Source organism: Theropithecus gelada, chromosome 1 (genome assembly GCF_003255815.1).
Source record: "Theropithecus gelada isolate Dixy chromosome 1, Tgel_1.0, whole genome shotgun sequence".
Taxonomy (NCBI): domain Eukaryota; kingdom Metazoa; phylum Chordata; class Mammalia; order Primates; family Cercopithecidae; genus Theropithecus; species Theropithecus gelada.
The window spans coordinates 68,517,740-68,537,378 of NC_037668.1; the positions used below are offsets into that span (position 1 = coordinate 68,517,740).

General features: G+C 55.6%; 1 protein-coding gene across 2 annotated transcripts in view; it reads left to right on the forward strand.

Moving 5' to 3' along the window:
- The window catches only part of KCNQ4 (potassium voltage-gated channel subfamily Q member 4), a 57,045-nt gene that overhangs the window by 29,309 nt on the left and 8,097 nt on the right, over positions 1–19,639 (forward strand). Inside the window, exons 2-10 of one of the 2 annotated variants that reach the window (XM_025397108.1) lie at positions 4,438–4,528; positions 5,195–5,321; positions 5,535–5,710; positions 6,372–6,497; positions 6,894–7,004; positions 7,185–7,280; positions 9,326–9,414; positions 11,120–11,281; positions 18,144–18,364. In XM_025397108.1, the coding sequence (XP_025252893.1) occupies positions 4,438–4,528; positions 5,195–5,321; positions 5,535–5,710; positions 6,372–6,497; positions 6,894–7,004; positions 7,185–7,280; positions 9,326–9,414; positions 11,120–11,281; positions 18,144–18,364 (1,199 nt within the window). The remainder of the gene's footprint in view (positions 1–4,437; positions 4,529–5,194; positions 5,322–5,534; positions 5,711–6,371; positions 6,498–6,893; positions 7,005–7,184; positions 7,281–9,325; positions 9,415–11,119; positions 11,282–18,143; positions 18,365–19,639) is intronic. The other variant, XM_025397117.1, reaches the window with a different exon arrangement.

Here is a 19,639-nt window from a genome sequence, read left to right on the forward strand (position 1 = left end):
TGAGCCACCGCGCCTCTTCCCAGGGTGTTTTCTATTAGTCCAAGCACACCCCTTCAAATGTAATGAGAGTATCAAGGGTATAGAAACTCTTAGCCAGTGGGTTAAAGCAGGGAGAAGTGAAGTTCGGGGGCTTTTTAAGCAGTGCCTGCCAAATGGAGATGGTCAAGGTCAGAGGGGTGCCTTTTTAGGAAAGATATGGGGCAGCCAGAGGAGTCAGGGATGGATGTGCTTTGGGGACCTCTTCAGTGGGTGCAAACTGGAAGCTTTGGCTTGGTGACACGGTGTTTTGATGTTTGGTTACAGTGAACTCCTGCTATTCATTTACTTAGTCTTTCAATAGTGCTGTGAAATCAGTCAGTCAGAATAAGGGGCAAGAGAGTGGAGATGAGGCCATTGTTTCAGAGAGGGAATGGCTGGGGAGGCCCCTCCAAGGAAGTGGCATTGGAACAGACCTGGGTAAGGCAGAGGAAACAGTAAAGCAGGTTCAAAGCCTGGAGGTGGAAATATGTTAGGTGTGTTCCAGGACTGGCAAGGAGGCCAGAATAAGTGGGGTGCAGTGAGCCAGCGGGAGAGTGCAGAAGGTCAAATTTGGAGGTGGGGGTGGAGGCACAGACCTCGCAGAGCCTTGCCAAGGAGTTGGACTTTCCCTCTCTAAGTGCGATGGAAGTCTGAGGAGAGTTTTGTGGAGAGCAATGGTTTCCAGTTGTGCATTGTGGGAAGATGACTCTGGCTGCTTTGAAGAGAGTGGTCACATTCAGGCGTAGTGGAGGCAGGGAGGCCAGGTAGGTGCCAGATGGTGGCGGCTTGGTTGGGATGGTGCGACCTGGCCTGCCCAGGGATAGATTCTGAAGGTAGAGCCAATGGAATTTGCTCAGAAGGGGATGTGCCGGGGGAGGGAAAGGAAGAATCAAGGAGCCTGAGCCCTGGAGGAGCCCTGGTGCCGTTACTGAGATGGGGAGCAGGAGGTGAGGAGGACTTGAGGACAAATTGAGAACTGGTGTTTGGAAGTGTTGGGTTTGAGAGGCCAGCAGACATCCCAGAAGAGTCACTGAGCAGGCATTTGGACACACGAGCTGGACACCTGGGAGAGGCGGCCGCATCCTCACACCTGCTGAATGGCAGAGGCGACTGTGGTCAAGGGGTGGGGCAGGATCCAAAGTGGGCTTTTCCTGTTTGTATTGTTAAGAAAATGCATTTTAATTTTTTTTTTTTTTTTTTTTTGGGACGGAATCTTGCTCTTGTCGCCCAGACTGGAGTGCAATGGCGCCATCTCGGCTCACTGCAACCTCCGCCTCCCAGGTTCAAGTGATTCTCCTCCCTCAGCCTCCAGAGTAGCTGGGATTATAGGCACCTGCCATCACGCTTGGCTAATTTTTGTATTTTTAGTAGAGATGGGGTTTCACGATGTTGACCAGGCTGGTCTGTAACTCTTGACCCCAGGCTATCCGCCCACCTCGGCCTCCGAAAGTGCTGGGATTACAGGCATGAACCACCACGCCTGGCCTGCATTTTAAATTTCATATTAGTTTGTTATTACCCAAACAACCCATGTCTGTTCTAAAAAAATATATTAGGAAATACAGGCTGGGTGAGTGACTCACACTGCCAGCTCTGGGAGGCAGAGGCAGGAGGATCACTTGAGCCCAGGAGTTTGAGACCAGCCTGGGCAACATAGTTCAACCCCATCTCTACAAAAAATTAAAAAATTAGGGGGGTGTGGTGTCATGTGCCTGTGGTCTCAGCTACTCAGGCGGCTGAGGTAGGAGGATGGCTTGTGCTCAGGAGGTCAAAGCTGCAGTGAGTCGTGATCATGCTACTGCACTCCAGCTTGGGTGACAGAGTGAGACCTTGTCTCAAAAAAAAAAAAAAAAATAGAAAATACAGATAAGCAGAAAGCAAAACAAAAGCCAAATTACTTAATTTTACCACCCATAGATAGCCTTGCTGACTCTGGGTACGTGTATAAAAACCATCTCTATTTCAAACATTGGGATCACATTGCCATTAAGGTTTTATAATTTGCTTTTTTTTTTACAATTGTGAAGAGGAAATTTTATAGATGTGTAACGACTGACATGGCAAGAAAAGTGTTAATGATGGCTGGGTGCAGTGGCTCACACCTGTAATCCCAGCACTTTGGGAGGCTGAGGCAGGCAGATCATGAGGTCAGGAGATCAAGACCATCCTGGCCAACATGGTGAAACTCTATCTCTACTAAAAATACAAAAATTAGCTGGGGATGGTGGCATGCGCCTGCAGCCCCAGCTACTCAGGCGGCTGAGGCAGCAGACTCGCTTGAACCCGGTAGGTGGAGGTTGCAGTGAGCCGAGATTGCGCCACTGCACTCCAGCCTGGCAACAGAGTGAGACTCCATCTCAAAAAAAAAAAAAAAAAAAAAAGGAAAAACTAAAAGAAAAGAAAAGCATTAATGAAACACTGAGGAAGAAGGCCCCAGAGTGGCCCACTGCTGCCTGAGCTTCTGAGGTCAGCTGAGAAACAGGACGGGAGGGTGTCTATCAAGGCCAAGGTAAAGGCTTATAAAGTCCTGGCCATTCCCTGAGGAGGGGGCTGCATGAGATGACCTCATGGAGGGCCCTTCTGGTCCCAAACCCTGCTTCAGCTGCAGTCCTGATGCAGGTGCATGTGGCCGCTGTCTTTTTTTGTGATTAATTATTGAACACGAGGAGCTGGTGCTCTTCTCTTCTGTTCTCCAGTGCCCCATGTTTTTGCTGACTCAGCTCTGGTCTGGAACTGGCCAAGGAATAAGCTCTTCTCGAACTCATTCACTCAAAACAATTTACCGACATCTGCCACCTACCTTCTCAAACCAGGGGCATTTGCTGGGATACACTTGACCCCCAATATGGCCAGGAGCCCCTGTCCAGGAGGTGCAAGTGAGCCAGGGTAGTGCCATGCCCTTTGCATGTCTTCCTCCCATAGCCTCCATTTCATAGATAAGGAGATGGCTCGGAGAAGGCAGGTGACGCTCCCAAAACCACACACACAAGCAGGACTGGGATCCAAACTCAGATCTCTCTGACCTTGAGCTGCTGCCGTTAAGGTCACCATGAAACATGAATATAAATAAAGCCACATAGAAAGTGACTTGGGCCACACACAGGGAGGCAAGCATCGGGAGGTGGCGGTTCTGAAGTGGGGATAGTGGGGTGCAGGAATCAGAGGCTCTGCAGAGCATGTAGCATTTGTGTTCCTGTAGGTATGGAGGGTGAGCAGAGTCTCGCAGGCACAGACATGAGGTGTTCTGTGTAGCATGCACCGTGCCAGCAACGGTGCAGACGTTGGGAGACTGGGGACATCTGGGCAGGCTGGCAGGTCAGTACACAGAAATGTATTTCCAGAGAAGCCCATTCCCTCTGGAGTCTCCTCCAGGGTGTGTGCATGTTCAGCACACCCCATCCCAAAGAGGGGTGCTCCTGGAGGCCACCTCATTCGCCTTTGCTGTGTCTGCAGCCTGTGACCTCTCACCCTGCTCTCCTTCACCCATCCACATACCGCCAAGGCCACCAGCTCCTCTCCTCATGCCCTTTGTCCTCTTTCATCCACGGGGAAGTTGGGAACCCTGGCTCTAATCTCGGCTCTGTCCTGGGCACACTGGGTGACAAAGGGTGAGTCCTTCTTCCTCTTCGGGCCCGTTTCCTCGTGGTGCAATGGGAGAGGAGGGAAGTATTAGATGTGCTAAAGTCTAAAGTTCCTTCCATTTCTAAGCATCTGGTTCTGGGCCACTCTGTAGTTTCACACTACAGAGTCTGTCCCCCTGTCTGCAGGGGGAGTTCTTGGCCTCGATGGCCCAGCTCCACACTGCCCAATTCCCCTCTCTACATCCTCTCCCCACTGCATCCTTCCTTCTCTACCTGTCCTCCATGATCCTCTTTCCTTTTCTAGCTATCTTGTTACTTAATTCCACGAAGGCAGGGACAGTTGTCCAAATTCTGCAGATGAGGCCAGGCTCCTGCCACTTTGGAGTGCCTAAGAAAGAAGGTCCCTTCTTCATCTGCTGACCTTCCCTGAGCCCTGGGCTGACCTCTGGAGCACTTCTCCCAAGACATCTTAAAACCAAGCTGGGGCTGTGGCCACCACTTGTGGGTGCCTAGACCTGGAGGAACCTTGAGTCAGTCTGTTTCCACTGCCAGCCCAGACGGACCTGCTACTCACAGATGAGTGACTACCTCTCTGAGCTGCAGCCTGCAGCAGGGGGCAGTTGAGACAGTTGTGAGGTCCAGTAGCTTGGGGCTTGGGGGTTGTTGCCTTTGGTGCCCAGCACAGAGCTGTAACTCCAGGGAATTCTGATTCTGATTGCCACATAATTCTCTGAAAATAATGCTCTCCTCTCTTGGCTCTGTAACCCCCTGCCAGAGGCACCCTTGGCCGCCCTGTCCCTCCAACAATCTAACCCTCTCCTTCATGCTGCAATTGTAGATTTTTGCTGGTCTTCAGTTGCCTGGTGCTGTCTGTGCTGTCCACTATTCAGGAGCACCAGGAACTTGCCAACGAGTGTCTCCTCATCTTGGTAAGTGCTGGGAGTCCAGGACTGAGGGGGGCTGTGTGAGGTAGCACCTCTGGGCTGAGGGCTGAAGGTGGAAAGAGGCTTTTCATACCATGGCTCAGAGAGCAGCTTGCTGTGCTGTGTTCCCTCAGCTGTGGCTGCCCCTCTGTGGGCATCATCCCCACTTTATAGCAAGTGTTGGGGGACCTCCTGCCTCTATGCAAGGGCTTATGATGGGTCCAGAATAGAAGTGAGTAGGCTCCACCCCTTCTCAGGACAAAATCTGCAAACTCCACATGTGGTGGATTTTATTTCAGTTTTTGCCTAAACACAAAACACCAAACGGAAGCCCCACAGAGGGAGACAGCTGACAGCCAGCCACCCTCTTGTCACCCGGTCAGAGTTAGGGAGTCTGAGACAGCTGGGACGGGGAGGGCATGTTGAGGAGCAGAAAAATCCGATCAGCTCATGGGGGCCGGAAGGGGAGGACACGCTCGGGCTTTTAGTCTTCTTGCAGGAGGCGGAGGGGGTCTCCTGCCCTCCGGAATCCTCAAGTCCAGGAAACTCCAGGAGACGGGTCTGAGGAGGCCCTGGTCCCCCTAACCCAGGGACTCTTGGCTGGGTCCGCGCTGTGACCTGGGCCTCAGTTCTGGAGAGTGAGGACCAGAACTCAGGCTCCTGGTCCCACAGGAATTCGTGATGATCGTGGTGTTCGGCCTGGAGTACATCGTCCGGGTCTGGTCTGCCGGATGCTGCTGCCGCTACCGAGGATGGCAGGGTCGCTTCCGCTTTGCCAGAAAGCCCTTCTGTGTCATAGGTAATGAGGCGCGCCCCGCCCGACCTGACCCCTGACCCCAGGAGCCAGGGTGACGCCTTGACCCCAATCCTGACTCTGACCCTGGAGACCGGCACAGATTCAACGGACCCTCCCCCTCGCTCCCCAGTCCCTTGCCACAGCCCCAGAAGTCCCCGCCTCCGGGTCCATGCGCGGGGTGGGCTGGCTGCGACCTCGCCGCTCCCGCCCCTGCAGACTTCATCGTGTTCGTGGCCTCGGTGGCCGTCATCGCCGCGGGCACCCAGGGCAACATCTTCGCCACGTCTGCGCTGCGCAGCATGCGCTTCCTGCAGATCCTGCGCATGGTGCGCATGGACCGCCGCGGCGGCACCTGGAAGCTGCTGGGCTCAGTGGTCTACGCTCACAGCAAGGTGAGGCCTGCGGACGGCGCGCGGAGGCTCGAGGGCGTGTCTGGGGCAAGAGCAGAGCGGGCAGGGCGGAGAGGGCGAGGCCAGAGGGGCTGTCTCGGTGCTGGGAAGGGGTGGGGCCTGCGGGGATTGGAGCCCGAGGTCTAAGTGGGTGGGGCGAAGTGGAGTCCGAGTTAGGTAGGGGCGGGCCTAGGAGTCCGGACCAGATCAGGGGGCGGGGCCGGAGAGGCGGGGCTTGAGGGTTTTCCCTAGATGCTTTTGGGTTTGAAGGGCCCACTCTTACCACAAAGTGGGCGGCTGAGGTGGGACCTGAGGGTGGGGCTGGAGCGGGGCTAGGGTGGGCCCCACATGGAATCCTGAAAGTGGGACTTGCGGGGCGGGGCAAGGTGGGCAGGGTGCTGGAGTCCTGAGCCTGGAACCTGGAGACTCAAGGCAGGCGGGGTGGGGGTGGGGGTGGGGGGGGGGGTGGGGGTGGGGGTAGGGGGAGTGCTGGCGGTTTCGCGAAGGCCAGGGCAGGGTCGCCCTGATGGGAGGAGCTGAGAAAGAAAAGTGAGCCAGGGACTCCGGGAGATGGGGGACCTTTATCCCCTTCCCGTGTGGAAGCCCCACACATCTCCCAGGCAGGCACAGCCCTCCTCACCGCGCCCCGCCGCCTGCCCCGCAGGAGCTGATCACCGCCTGGTACATCGGGTTCCTGGTGCTCATCTTCGCCTCCTTCCTGGTCTACCTGGCCGAGAAGGACGCCAACTCCGACTTCTCCTCCTATGCCGACTCGCTCTGGTGGGGGACGGTGCGTGAGTCTTTGTAGGGCTGCCCTTCTCCCTGGGACCCTCCCTGGGAACTTCCCGAGGTATGCCCATTGTGACTCCTGACTCAGGGTTGAGCGGGCCTGTCCCTGCCCTCTCACTAGAGCTGGAATCTCCCTGAGACCAGCCCCAATGCTAACCCCCCAACCTGCTCTGGTGGACCTGCCTCTGTCCCCAGCTAGCCCCCAACATCAAGCCCTTGTGACTGTACCCCTTTCCCCTGACCAGCCCAGGAGAGGGAGAATCCGTCTATGACCCTAACCAGCCCCCATGAGTGACCGCGGGCCCCTTCCCTCATGATCAGGCTCCTACCTGCCTGTACCCCCAACAAGCCATAGGTGGCCCCCGTGACCAGTCCTGCTGGTAACCTGTGTCTCCAGATTACATTGACAACCATCGGCTATGGTGACAAGACACCGCACACATGGCTGGGCAGGGTCCTGGCTGCTGGCTTCGCCTTATTGGGCATCTCTTTCTTTGCCCTGCCTGCCGTGAGTTGCCTCCTGCTCAGTTGGTCGGGGAGGCTGAGGGTGGGACCTGCTCAGCCCCTGTCACAAATCTGCCTGGGGAGCCTGGGGCACCTCAGAGGGGCAGGGATGGGGACACCCTTGCAGCCTCTTACTGCCCCACCACTGCCATCACATTCCCCCAACCATGCCCTATCCCTCTAGGGCATCCTAGGATCCGGCTTCGCCCTGAAGGTCCAGGAGCAGCACCGGCAGAAACACTTCGAGAAACGGAGGATGCCGGCAGCCAACCTCATCCAGGTACAAGATGCCCAGGAAGAAGCCCCAGGAGCAGGGCTGTATGACTGCACTGGTGTGTCAACCCTGTGTGCTGACCCATGTCCCCAGCCCAACGGTGACACCACTTTGAAGCTCAAAGGGGCTATGTGACTTTCCTGGGGCCACATGCCAAGTCACACCACAGAGCCAGGATGCTCACTGACAGTGCCAGAAACTTCCCCCTGCACCAAATGCCTGGTTTAGGGCTAGCCAGAGCTGCCCTATTGCCCAACTCCAGCCCAACTTCACAGGGCCTGGGAAGGGGCAGAGCCCAGACAGGAGCCCTGAGGCCTCTGGTAGAGACCCACTGTTTGCCCCATCAGCTGTGCAGCAGTAAGCCCACCCCACTCCCAGCACATTCATTCATTCCTTCATTCATTCCACAAGCACTCACACAAATGAAGAGAAGATGGTGCAGACAGGGCTTTTAGGAACCTCAACATTTAGCAGGTGGGTGGGCTGGCAAAGTTGAGCTGGTCAAGGAGACAGAGAAGGAACAGCCAGAGGGGTGGGTAGGAAGTCAGGAGTGTGTGGTCTCAGTTTCCCTCTGCGCCATGGTGTGTTGTGACTGTGTGTGGGCTGAGGCCAGGGCTCTGATTTTCTGTGATCCCGGGACTAGCCTTGGCTTTTTGCTAGTCAGGAGTGTGTGTAAGAGAACTCCTTGCAGGAAATGCTTCAGGGAATACTGGCCCAGCCCACCTCTGCCTGCTCGCCAGTGTGTCACCCTCCGAGCCCCAAACCCAGGCTTCACTCAGCCCCTCCTTATCTGTCCTCCCCAGGGTAGAACCCTCCTCCCTGTCCCTGTTATCTCCAGCCACCAGCTCAGCCTTTTCTTCTTAGCGTCCCTTGGGGCACAATGGCTACTGTCCCCTGGGAGCTGGCCTTCTGAGGGGCATTGTAGGGGCAGGTGGCTGGCACTGTCCATGCCAAGAGACAGCTGGTATTGTGGTGCCCATAATTAATGAGACAGCTCTGGCAGCTGCTCCCCAGCCCATGCCAGGGGCCTAGGCAAGCAGGAAGTAAAAATATTCCTGTCTTAGGAGGGTGCCTGGCTGGTGAGGTCAGCGGTGGCAGCCCCTTAAGGACAAGAGGCATCCAAAGAAGGGAGGCATACAGGGCCCAGCTCTGCCTTGTCCCACCTAGCAGCCTCCATGTCTCCCTGCTCTCGCTGATGGCCACACTCACAGTCCCTCCCTGGCTCTTCCTACGTGGAGGGAGCGGGAGTCTTTCCTCCTGTCTGACTTTCGTCCCTCCTGCTGCAGAGGAAGCTCGGCAAGTCCATGGACGCTGAGGGGTTGGTAGGTAATGCTTTTCCTCCCCTCTCAGTCCTTAGTATTCCCGTGGGCAGTGACAGGCAGCTGGGAAAGATGGAGTGGCATTGCTAGTAATAATAACGGCGTTCTGCAAACATTCGCAAAGCACCCACATGTGCCAGACACTATATTTGCACTGAGGAGGCAGCAGTAACCAAGACACAGCTTACGGTCTAGGGGGAGAGAAAGTTATCAATCAAATACACAATGAATAGGTATTTATCAAACGTGATAAAGAGAATAAGAGGAGTGTTTAACAGAGGAACCTGGCATGAAGTGCCTACTATATGCCAGGCACTGAGCTTGGCATGTAATATACAACTGTTCATTCCTCACCACACCCTGCAGTATTACATGCGTTTTACAGGTGAAGAAACTGAGGTTCTAAAGCTTTACTTAATTTGTCCTCACTCATAAGGGGCAGCGCTGGGATTGGAAACCCACGTCTGCCTGACAACAAAGCTCCAGCTCTTAACCTCTCTGCTCTATGGTCCCTGGCTCTGACGTTGATCTGCTTTGTCCCCTCGGGGAAGTCATTTCTCCCTAGGTCTTACTTTCTTGGCTGCCGCTGTTGGTGGCTGTGAAATTGGAACTGGCCTCTGGCTCTGGGTAACCCACAACTGGACCAAAGACTGGGTTCTTTCAGGGGAGAGGGCTAGTGGGGACGGAGAGGCCTCACTGATGCCCCATCCCCCACGTCCCCCATACCACCAGGCTGCATGGCGCCTGTACTCCACTGATATGAGCCGGGCCTACCTGACAGCCACCTGGTACTACTATGACAGTATCCTCCCATCCTTCAGGTAGGTCCTGCTAGGGGCGGGGGTGGGTGGGGGGCTGGCAGCAATGCCCTTTGAGGACAAGTGGCTGAGACGCAGCCCTGGAGGGTGGAAAGGGGGTGATGGCTCCCAGGGGAGCACTTTGGGCTGGCTCTGCAGATCTTATGTAATTGAGAGCCTGGAGTGTCCTTTATTCTACTCTGCTATGCCCAGGGAAGGGGTGGACACTGGACATAGGGCATTGGTGAAGCCCCGGCCCATGGCTGAGCCCCGGCCCCTGGAGTGCTGGCAGTGTGCATGCTCACCCATAGGTGATGCCACCTAGGGCAGTGATACAGCCAGCTCGTCTCCCCTCCGTCCTGAGTCGGGGACAGAGTTAGTGGATATTGCAGCTGGTTGGAGAAAGTGTGGGGTGGGCAGAAACATGTGTTCCAGACTTAGGTACATGTTCCCACCCTGGACTCCCATGTGGGAATATGTGCCCACTTTTACTGTGCCAGTCAGCAGCCTCAGGGCCCAGAAGTGGGTCTGCCCCACTGGCTAGGGCCACGCTAAGACTGCATGGGGGTGGCACCACGCGAGGGATTATTAATAGCATCACGAAGGTGCATGTGGCCAGGTGCCTGGCTAGGCCCTCAGGCAGGAATGAAAACCATGGAGCCCAGTTCAGTCCCACGGGCAGGCGGGCATCAAGCATGTGGCTGGGCCAGGATGCTGTGCTCAGCGCTTCTGCGGGCGCCTTTTTTGCCTCATTAGTTCTCCAGGAGCAGCTGTTGCGCGATCCCACTCGCCCCTGCACCTGGCTTCCCCATCCCCATGCCCTTCCGGCCCTAGGGGCTTCCCAGGGGAGAAGCAGGAGAGGAGGGGCTGGGAAGAGGGGCTCCCACCATCACACAGGTGCTCCCCTACATCTCTCCACCCAGCAGAGGCAAGCTCCTACCTCAGAGTGGGAAGGTGACTAGATTAGAAGAGGCCTTTTTTTCAAGGTCAGGCATTCAAGAGTGGGACAGGGCTGCTTTGTAAGAAATACGATGTATATGAGGGGAGATCTGGGGGTGGGGGTGGTAGGATGGTCTAGGACCTCTGCCCAGAGGAACAGAGCCTAGTCTGGAGATTCTGAATCCACTGGGCATCTGCTCCCTGGACCTCAGTTTGCTCATCCGTACAATGGGAAGGCAGGCAGGAGAGAGGGAAGATTCCCTCCTTGGCTCATGGCAGCAGGAAATGGCTTGGAGAGTTAGGAAGAAGCCACAGTCCCGAATCTAGTCTCCAAAACCCCAGTGGCAGGAGTGAGTGCTGGAGGGGAAGGAAGCTGGGCTAGCCACCCTGCCACACCGCCCTCCTCAGCCTCCGTCTCCCCTTAAAATCCAGAGTCAGATCTGGCGGGAAAGGATGTCAGGGCCGCTGCTGGCCTCTGAGCAGGCACGGCACGTTCAGGCAGTCAGCTTGATGGACTGAGAGTAAGCTCCTTGCGTGACTGCCCTTGAGCTGTGCCAGCCTTCACATCCAGGCCTGGCATCCCTGGGGATTTCCCGGGAACTGGGGGTAGAAAGGGAGTGGGGAAGGCCAGTCTCCCACAGTCCACCCTGTCCTATTCTGGCTGGGCTCTCAGTGAACACCTCTAGAGCGCCAGGACCTGGCAATATCTGAGCTCAGGAGCTCTGTGCCCACTGGGTGAGGGGGGCGGTGCCAGAGCCCTGTCTACCGCTGATGGCGCCCTCTCCTACAGAGAGCTGGCCCTCTTGTTTGAGCACGTGCAACGGGCCCGCAATGGGGGCCTACGGCCCCTGGAGGTGCGGCGGGCGCCGGTACCCGACGGAGCACCTTCCCGTTACCCGCCCGTTGCCACCTGCCACCGGCCGGGCAGCACCTCCTTCTGCCCTGGGGAAAGGTAGGGGCCCCATGCGGCTGCCACCTCCTCTTGCTTCTCCTCCTCTTCTTCCATTCTCTGTCCTCATCCTCTCTCAGACCTGCCTTCAGCCACTTCGTGGGTGTCTGGGCCTGTCTGGGGGACTCCTAGGCCGTCAGAGGGCCAGACAGGTACAAACTGAGGGCCTCTCTGGAGGGGCCAGGCTGGACTCACCTTTTTGTCCCGTGGGGCTCTAAGGGTCTGAGTGGGAGAGGTGTCCATGCCATCCTTTCCCATCATCTCCTCCGTTCATGGCATTGTCCTCTTTCTTTCTCTGTTCCTACGTCCCCCTCACTCTTCCATCCCTGCACCCCCCATCCCTCCCGGGAAGCTGGACAGAGGAGGAGGCCACTGGCCACAGGTGCTTACGGCTCAGGTAATCGTGGGCACCCTCCTGGGGTGTGAGGGCAGGGAACCCCCTCCCCCCGGCATGTTGCTGTAGGAGGGGCTTGGTACTGAACTCGCCTCTCGGGAACGAGATGCCAGCTGGAAAGAGAGCTCTGTGACTAAGACCTCTGTAGGACCTGCCTACACTCAGCCAGTGACTAATGTTCTTTACTTTGCAGCCTGTGTCTGCAACTTTGCTAATCCCAGAGGGTCCTCTTGGGGTTCTTTTTCCTTCCTTAGTGAGGTACACTTTGGCACTCCCAGCCATCTCTTTCCCCTTGAACTGTCTCTCCTGGAGCTTTTTACAAAATCTTGAAAGAAGAACAAAGAACAAACAATGCTCACCCCCACATAAACGTTCCTTAACAGAAGAATTTCAGGCATGTTTGGATGAGGGAAGCCTGTGGACTCACAGCATGGGAAAGTGGCTGCTCTTGTAGAGGTTTAGCTTTGAGGTCGGGGGTTCAATCCCCCTCATTCTTTTTCCCCCCGGCCTTTACCCATCTCTTTGTTTTGTCTCATCTTTACACATCACCCCTGAACCAGCCAAATGGACATCTGGCCTTTGAGCTTCAGTGTCATTCTGAGCCCCAGGCCCAGAACAAAGGATAGGAGAAGAAGTGAGCCGCCCAGTGACCAGCAGGGGAGGCATGGTAGAAGCTTGCCTCTGCCACCCGATGCTGTGTGTCCTGGAGGAAGTCTTCAGGTCATTCTGAACCTGTGTGTCCTGGCGGAAAATCAGCAGTGTTTAGGCTGATCAGGGCTCTGGGAGCTCTTGAGTTTCTGGGCTGAAAAGGCCTCAGGAGGAGTTTTGGTGCAGAGGATGCAGGGAGCAGCCTCCCTTCCTTGTTCTCAGTGAGGGCACTTCTGGGCCAGGGGCTGAACAGGAAGTGGGTGGAGAGGGAGAGTCCCTCCAGGTCTGGGGCTGGAGGGAGGGGAAGCGTGACCGCCAGGCCAGGCTGAGAGCTCCCTGGGAGAGTAGGGCCCCTCTCAGATTCTCTGCCCAAAGGTCCCTCATTGTTACCTTCATCCCTACCAAAGATTGTTTCCAGGTGGAAACTCAAGAGTTTTTGTGTCCCAGCAGTCCTGTCCAGGACCTGAACCGGGGCTCTCTGTGCTTCCAGTTCACTCTGGTCTCATCTTGACTGAATAGGAAGGCAAGAGGAATGGACATTAGCCTGGGGCCTAGCACCTGTACACTCCTCACGGCTCCTCTGGTCCCTGACACCTCCTCAGCTCCGGGGCCCAGGAACAGATTACTGCTAAGGGCTTGGCTATCACTAACTCCCAGCCTCGCATCCATCTGCCTGGAAGGGGATTCGGCGTGTGTCTGGGACACATGGTGATGGTAGTAAAGTGGCCCTTTCTCCCAGGGACCCCAGGAGGCTGAGCTATGATTTGTAGATCAGTCACCAGGCTCAGGCCCAATGGCCACATCATTCATCGTGGCTGTCTAGACCACCAGCCAGGACATCCCTCTCCACCAAAAACACACGTACAGATACACACTCAGTTGGCCACACCTCTGGTGGTGCTTGGGGATGGACCTGGGCCAAGTGTGCTCACAGGAAGTGGTGCTAAAGGAGCAGGACTTCCTGTGGGATGGCACTGCCAGGGCCAGCACCTCTCCTCTTTAGGGTTTTGCGATGAGTTTCTCAAACCATGGTCTCCAGACCTCCTGCATCAGCATCCCATGGGGTGTTTGTTCAAAATGCAGATACCTGGACCTGTCTCCCAGCCCACAGGATCAGAATCTCTGGAGAAGAGATACAGCCTTCTGCATATGTAACACGCTCCCCAGGGGATCCTTATGCAAAGTTTGAGAACATCTACATTCTGGCGATGGGGCTGGAGGATGATTTAGGTGGGGGTCCTTCTTTCCCAGCAGCCACTGGAGGCCGGCCCCATCCCGGCAGCTCCCCACACTCTGCCCACAGCCCTTTCCCACTAACCTCTGTTCGTGTCTTGTTCTCAACCTTCCAGCCAGATGTTTAATAATAAACGGAGTTTCTTTCGGATCCACGCCAGCTGGAGACCGAGGTACCCCCTCGCCTGCTCCTCCCGTCCCCACTCCTCCTTGCCCCACCCAATTTGGGGGCTGGAGAGGAGACGGGATGGAACAAGGACAAGGTGCATGTGCCTGCCGCCTGCCGTCTGCCTTGGGTCCCCGGTGAACCCCTCGCCTTTCTGGGATGCCTCTGCTAGGTCAGGGGCATGGGCCCAGAGTGCCAGGAGGGGCACGTGCAGGAGCCTTAAGGATGTGTGCTGGCTCTGCTGCTGACGCCCTCTGTGATCTTGGCCAAATTGCTTCCCTTCTTGGACCTCAGTTTTCTGTCTGTGGAATGGGCAGATTGAACTAGAGGCCCTCTGAGGGTCCTTCTCACTCTGACTTTTGCCAGGCCTTGAGCATAACTTTCTGTCTCCCCGCTGCCCACCTGGGGACCTAGCAGATGCCTGAAGGAACTGGGTTTGGCACCTTTGCCAACTCCAGGACCCCAGCTCTTTTAGCTGCATCTCCGTGGCGTTCCTTGGTACCTGCCCTGTGCCAGGCCTTGCTCTGTGCACTAGGGACATGGTGATGAATATAAAACATCGTCCTTGGAGAGTTGCAAAGAGTAATTGCAGCTGAGTGTGATGAGTGCAACAAAGGGAAGAAGCCCAGGGGCTGTGGAGCCCGGGTCAGGCACACAACCCAGAGGAAGCCCTAAAAGCAGTGGGTTTCAGGGAGGGTATTCCAGGCCAGCGAAGCAGCATGGACCCAAGCAAGGAGGCGAGAGGGAGCGCAGCATGGGGAAAAAAGCTGGCAGCCCAGTTTGGCCCCCCTGAGACTGGACATCAGAGCTAAGGCTGGGAGCAGAGCTGGGTCATGCAGAACCAAAAGCCCAATGTACGTTTCACCCTGTTGGAATGCTTGGCAACCTGAGTTCATGGAGTCCTGGGTTTCTAAAGGTGCCTCTGGGGCCCTGTGGGCTGGGGTCCCAGAGCTAGGAGATGAGTGGCAGGGCTCCTGGCTGCCCATGTGTGCTTCTGCTGAGAGGTGGTTTTTCCTAGAAATGTGGGTTCTGGACCACAATCTAGCTACTACCCACTATTCATGTGTCCTTGGGCAAATCACCTGACCCCTTTGCACCTCAGTTTCCTCAGATGTAAAATGCAGGTGTAAATAGGGTCTGCTTCCACTAAAACTGGACCTGGCTCCAATAAATGTTGGCCTTATTTGATTTGGTATGTTCAGCAGTTAAGATCGTATTTACCTATTTAAAAAAAAAAAACAAAAAACCATAGCTTAGAAACCATGGCTGTGGACAATGGTTTGAGCTGAAGGGTTGAGGTAAGGCGTCTCTGGGTCAGGCCCACCACTGTGCAAGCCTCCTTTGACGGCGGAGGGTGTGGACAGGAAGGACACAGCCATGGCAGAGGCTAGTGGCAAGGCTGTTTCCATAGTCCCTGAAGAGCAGCTGTATGTGGCTTCAGAAGTGGTAGGCTGCCTCTGTTTCCCCAGTGAGAGTGGCTCTGGGAGGGCAAATCATGAGGCCCTAAAGAAAGTCCTTGTGGAAGTGAGTTTGAGGGGTTGGGTCCAACAGGGCAGCCTGGGCGTCCCCAGCAGGGCAGCCACAGTCAAGCCCACCCCATCTTTCTCCCAGGGCACCAACAGATCCTTAGCCAGAGTTTCTTGACCTTGGCATCATTGACATTAGATAATTCTTTGTGGCTTGGGACTATCACATGCATGGTAGGATGTGGAACAACACCCTTGGCCTCTACCTACTAGATGTCTACCTACTGGACATTGCCACATGTCCCCTGAGTGGGGGAACTTGCTCCAGTTGAGAACCACTGCTCTACACCCTATCCTGATTGCTTGACCCAGAAAAAGAATACAGACTCTGAAGTCAGAGAAGGCTGGGTTCCAGTTCTTGCTCCATCTCATAGGAGCTCTGTGACCTTGGCCAAATCTTCTCTCCTCTTTCCGTGTATATAAAATAGGGATGGTAAAAACAGCCCACCACACACAGTGGCTGAGTGGACTGAAAGAGCTAACGCAGCCTGATGGGCCCCTGCATGTTCTGAGAGCCTGAGAGGGGAAAGAGCTTTTTGGTGCCCACTGTGTGCCAGGTTTCCTTCCACCTTCTTTTAGCTTTCCGACTCAGAGGAGCTGATATGAGCCATTTTCTGGGCCCTACCCAAGGAACTGGAATCCAGGCCCACTCCTGAGAACAGTGCCTTCTTGCATTAGAAAGGAGCTCAGGGCCTCTGGATGGCTGGAAACTTTCAGAACCCCACAAACCAGACTGGAAGCTTCCTCAACCATCACAGAATCAGAGCTGGAAAGGGACTTTTCAAGGCCTCTAGTGCAACTCCTTCCTCCATAAGTCCTGCTGCATGCAAGCTCGGCCTTGCTTGCATTACTTCTTGTGACAGGGAGGTCACCCTCTTCTCCAGAACGCCATTGGTGCCTTATGTGCTGGGCGCAGTGATGTGGAGTTCCAAGCCCTTGGCCAAAGTGTCACGGCCTTCTCCACCCTCCTCTCTTCCCCTCCCCCTTGGAGGAATGGAGGACAGGAGAAGGGGTTGCACGTCTTCCCCTCCCCCTTGGAGGAATGGAGGACAGGAGAAGGGGTTGCACGGACTGGGCAGGGTGGAGGGTGCTTGCCAGCATGAGGGAGGCTGCAGGAATGGCTCTGCAGAGGAAAGTTTGGGAGAGCCAACTCAAACTTTGACTGGAGTCTTTGGGATGTGTCGATGGAGTCCTGGGCCAGTGGAGAGCATGCTGGATAGTGGGAACTGTCCCTGTCCTGATATCCGCAGGGCCCCCATCCTTGACCTATTAACCTCTCCCCTCTGGGCAGAGGCCCCCACCCCTAAGGATGGCCCTACATCCTGGCCACCTTCCAGAAGGTGCCCCTGGTTTCGAGGTCTCCCTCACTTCAGCACCTTGGCTTGTCCCCCTCCACCCCATGCCCTGGGCATGGGAGACCCCAGTTCCCACCCAATACCGAAACCAGAATCTCTTCTCTGCTCAACCTTTGATCTGAAAGCCTCTGAGAGTAGGTGACACAGTGTCCTCCCCCAACTCCTGCCCCACTTCAGGTCTCCTCTAAGGCTGGCTGGTGCTCTCTTGATCTGGGGCCCCAGACGTTTGGGGTGGGTCCCCCTGAACCTGAACCTGAACCTGTCGGAATCTCTAGTGGCAAACCACAGCAGGGGAGGCAGCGGTGACGTCACAGGGCATGGGATGGAGGACGTTTGCATAGGTCCTACCCAAACAGCCATAACATTGTCCTTGAACCTCTTGGACACAGAGTTACTCTTCCAGATCATGGTTAATCAGGGCTTGTCCTGGGGAATGAGGCCTCTGCTAACTTATCTTCATCCAACATTTCAGGGAATGTGGTGGGGAGTTGGGTGCGGGAAGGGAAGTCTGAGTGCATGTGTAGACATACACATATGTGTAAATGCTGTTGAACAGGGAGCTCAGTAGGCAGTATTGGGGGTAGGTCTTTAGGGGGGATCCAAGACCACACAGGCAGAATGTCAATTAAGGTGGGCTGAACTTAGGTGGGAGAGACCACAGAAGAACAGGTTATCAAATAGAGACCCTCACTGGGAGGGCAGGCACCAGGCACGGCCTGGGCATACGCATGGGCCCAGCAGCTAGACCCATGGGGCCGAGGCCTTCAGTAGGCCATCACACCGCACACCTCCAGGGCACCATTCCATGGAAGTCTGTGTGATGGAGTCCTTATTTTGCAGTGCACTGCCTGCACAGTTGTACGAGGCCCTAAAACCCTGACCTGACAATTGTGGGATCAGCTAGCCGCAGCAGTGGGGGAATGGACGAAAATATTTATTGACACATGTACACACATGCCAACATATGTATACACACCAGTGCCTGTACACCCACACTCTCACATGTGTGTGCACAAGGTGTGTGTGCATGCGCACACACATACACACACACACCCTCGACTCCACACAGCCTGCCCCTGTGTACAGTGAGGACTGGAGGCCTACCTCCATGTGCATGGCCTGGTGAGCCTCCGACCCTCAGCAGCCTATCTGCGCCCAAAGGGGTCACCGCCCCCACCCTCTGCCCACTCACCTGGGCCAGGCCCAGCTCCCACATCCTCCTGTCTGTGTCTCTGACTTCTTTTTTGAATTTCTCCCACTCCTTCCACTCTGACATCTGTCTCCTGTGCGTCCCTTATCTGTCCGGGTGATGAGGGGTGGGATGTGGGTGGTGGGGAGAGGATTTGCTTCAACTGACCCTGAATCAGCCTCTTGTAGGAGTCAGGGCCTCCCTTACCACATCCCTGTCCCATCCCAAGAAGTCTCCGCTTGGTGAGGAATCAAGACCTAACAGCCACCCCCAAGTCCTAAGTCAGCTGTCCCCACTCACCCCACCCCCAGCTCTGGCTAACTTGGCCCTCTCCCAACCTGCCTGCCCTGCCAGCAGCCGGATGGGCATCAAAGACCGCATCCGCATGGGCAGCTCCCAGCGGCGGACGGGTCCTTCCAAGCAGCATCTGGCGCCTCCAACAATGCCCACCTCCCCGAGCAGTGAGCAGGCTGGTGAGGCCGGCAGCCCCACCAAGGTGCAGAAGAGCTGGAGCTTCAATGACCGCACCCGCTTCCGGGCATCTCTGAGACTCAAACCCCGCACCTCTGCTGAGGGTGAGCCCCTGGGGGGCTGAGACTGATTGAGGGCCGGCTGAGGGCAGCAGGGTGGGGACAGTCCGGGCTGGGAGCAGAGAGATCTGGCTCACGTCTCAGCTCTGGAACTGATTGACCGTCTTTGGGCACTGGTCTTCTCATCTGTAAAATGGGCATTATAATATTTGCTTTGCTATAAAATGGACATCAGACTGTTTGGGAATCACGTGGAGGGTGGCATTTCATAGTGGTTAGCAGCATAGGCTTTGGAGCCAGGCTGCCTGGATTTGAATCCTGGCTTTGTCACTTATCTTAGGCAAGTGACCTAATCTCTCTGGGCCTCATTCTTCTCATTCATAAAATGGGAACAATAATAGCATCCACTTCCTAGGATTATTGTGAGTATTAAATGAGATAATCCATGGAAAGTGAACAGAAGACTTTTTGAGAATATAGTAGGTGCTCAACAAATAGCTAAACACAAATGTACTTTGGAAAGGGCAGGAATGCATCCTTGATGAGCCCTGACTGTGCACTGCTCAACACTGGCTTATCTTGTTTACTTCTCCCAGCGACCCTGGAAAGTGGGTTCTGTTTTTGTCCCCACTTTACAGACATGGGCACTGGGATCTCTCAGCTCATGAGTGGCAGAGCTGCTCTCCTCAAGCAGGCCTATTCAGCGCCAGAGCCCATGCCCTCTGCCTCCCCCTCTTCACCGCAGCCCAGGCTGCACATGTGAGACTGTGGACCTGGTGATGTCACTTTTTGAGTTTTGGCTCTGCTGGAGACTTGCACTGTGATTTAGGCAGGACATGACCTCAGTGTCCGCTTCAGGAAAATGAGAGGGTTGGACCAAGCCCCCTGGAAGACTTCTCCCAGCTTTGACATACTTTAGGCCCCTGGGTGGGGAGAGGTGGGGTGAGCGCACAAGGATGGGGAATGGGGACAGCTCCCCCTTTGACCCTGGAGGCAGGAGACCCAGCCATGTTATTTCTACCTGTGCTGTGTCAGCTCTCAAGATGCTGCCTGGCTGACACCTCAGAGTTTACAGAACCCCATAGACCAGTCTTTGAGAGGTGCTGCCCATAGAAGCCTGGGCATGGCTGATGCCCAGGACCTCCCTTCCCTGTCCTGGAAGCTGTCCAGGCTCTTGCCACTGCTCCTGTGGGGTGAAGAGAACATCACCTCTCTGTGCAACATGGGCACTAGCCTCAGAGAAGCTTCTCTCATTCAGGGAAGATTTTTTTTTTTTTTTTTTTTTTTTTTTTTTTTGTGACAGGGTCTGGCTCTGTCGCC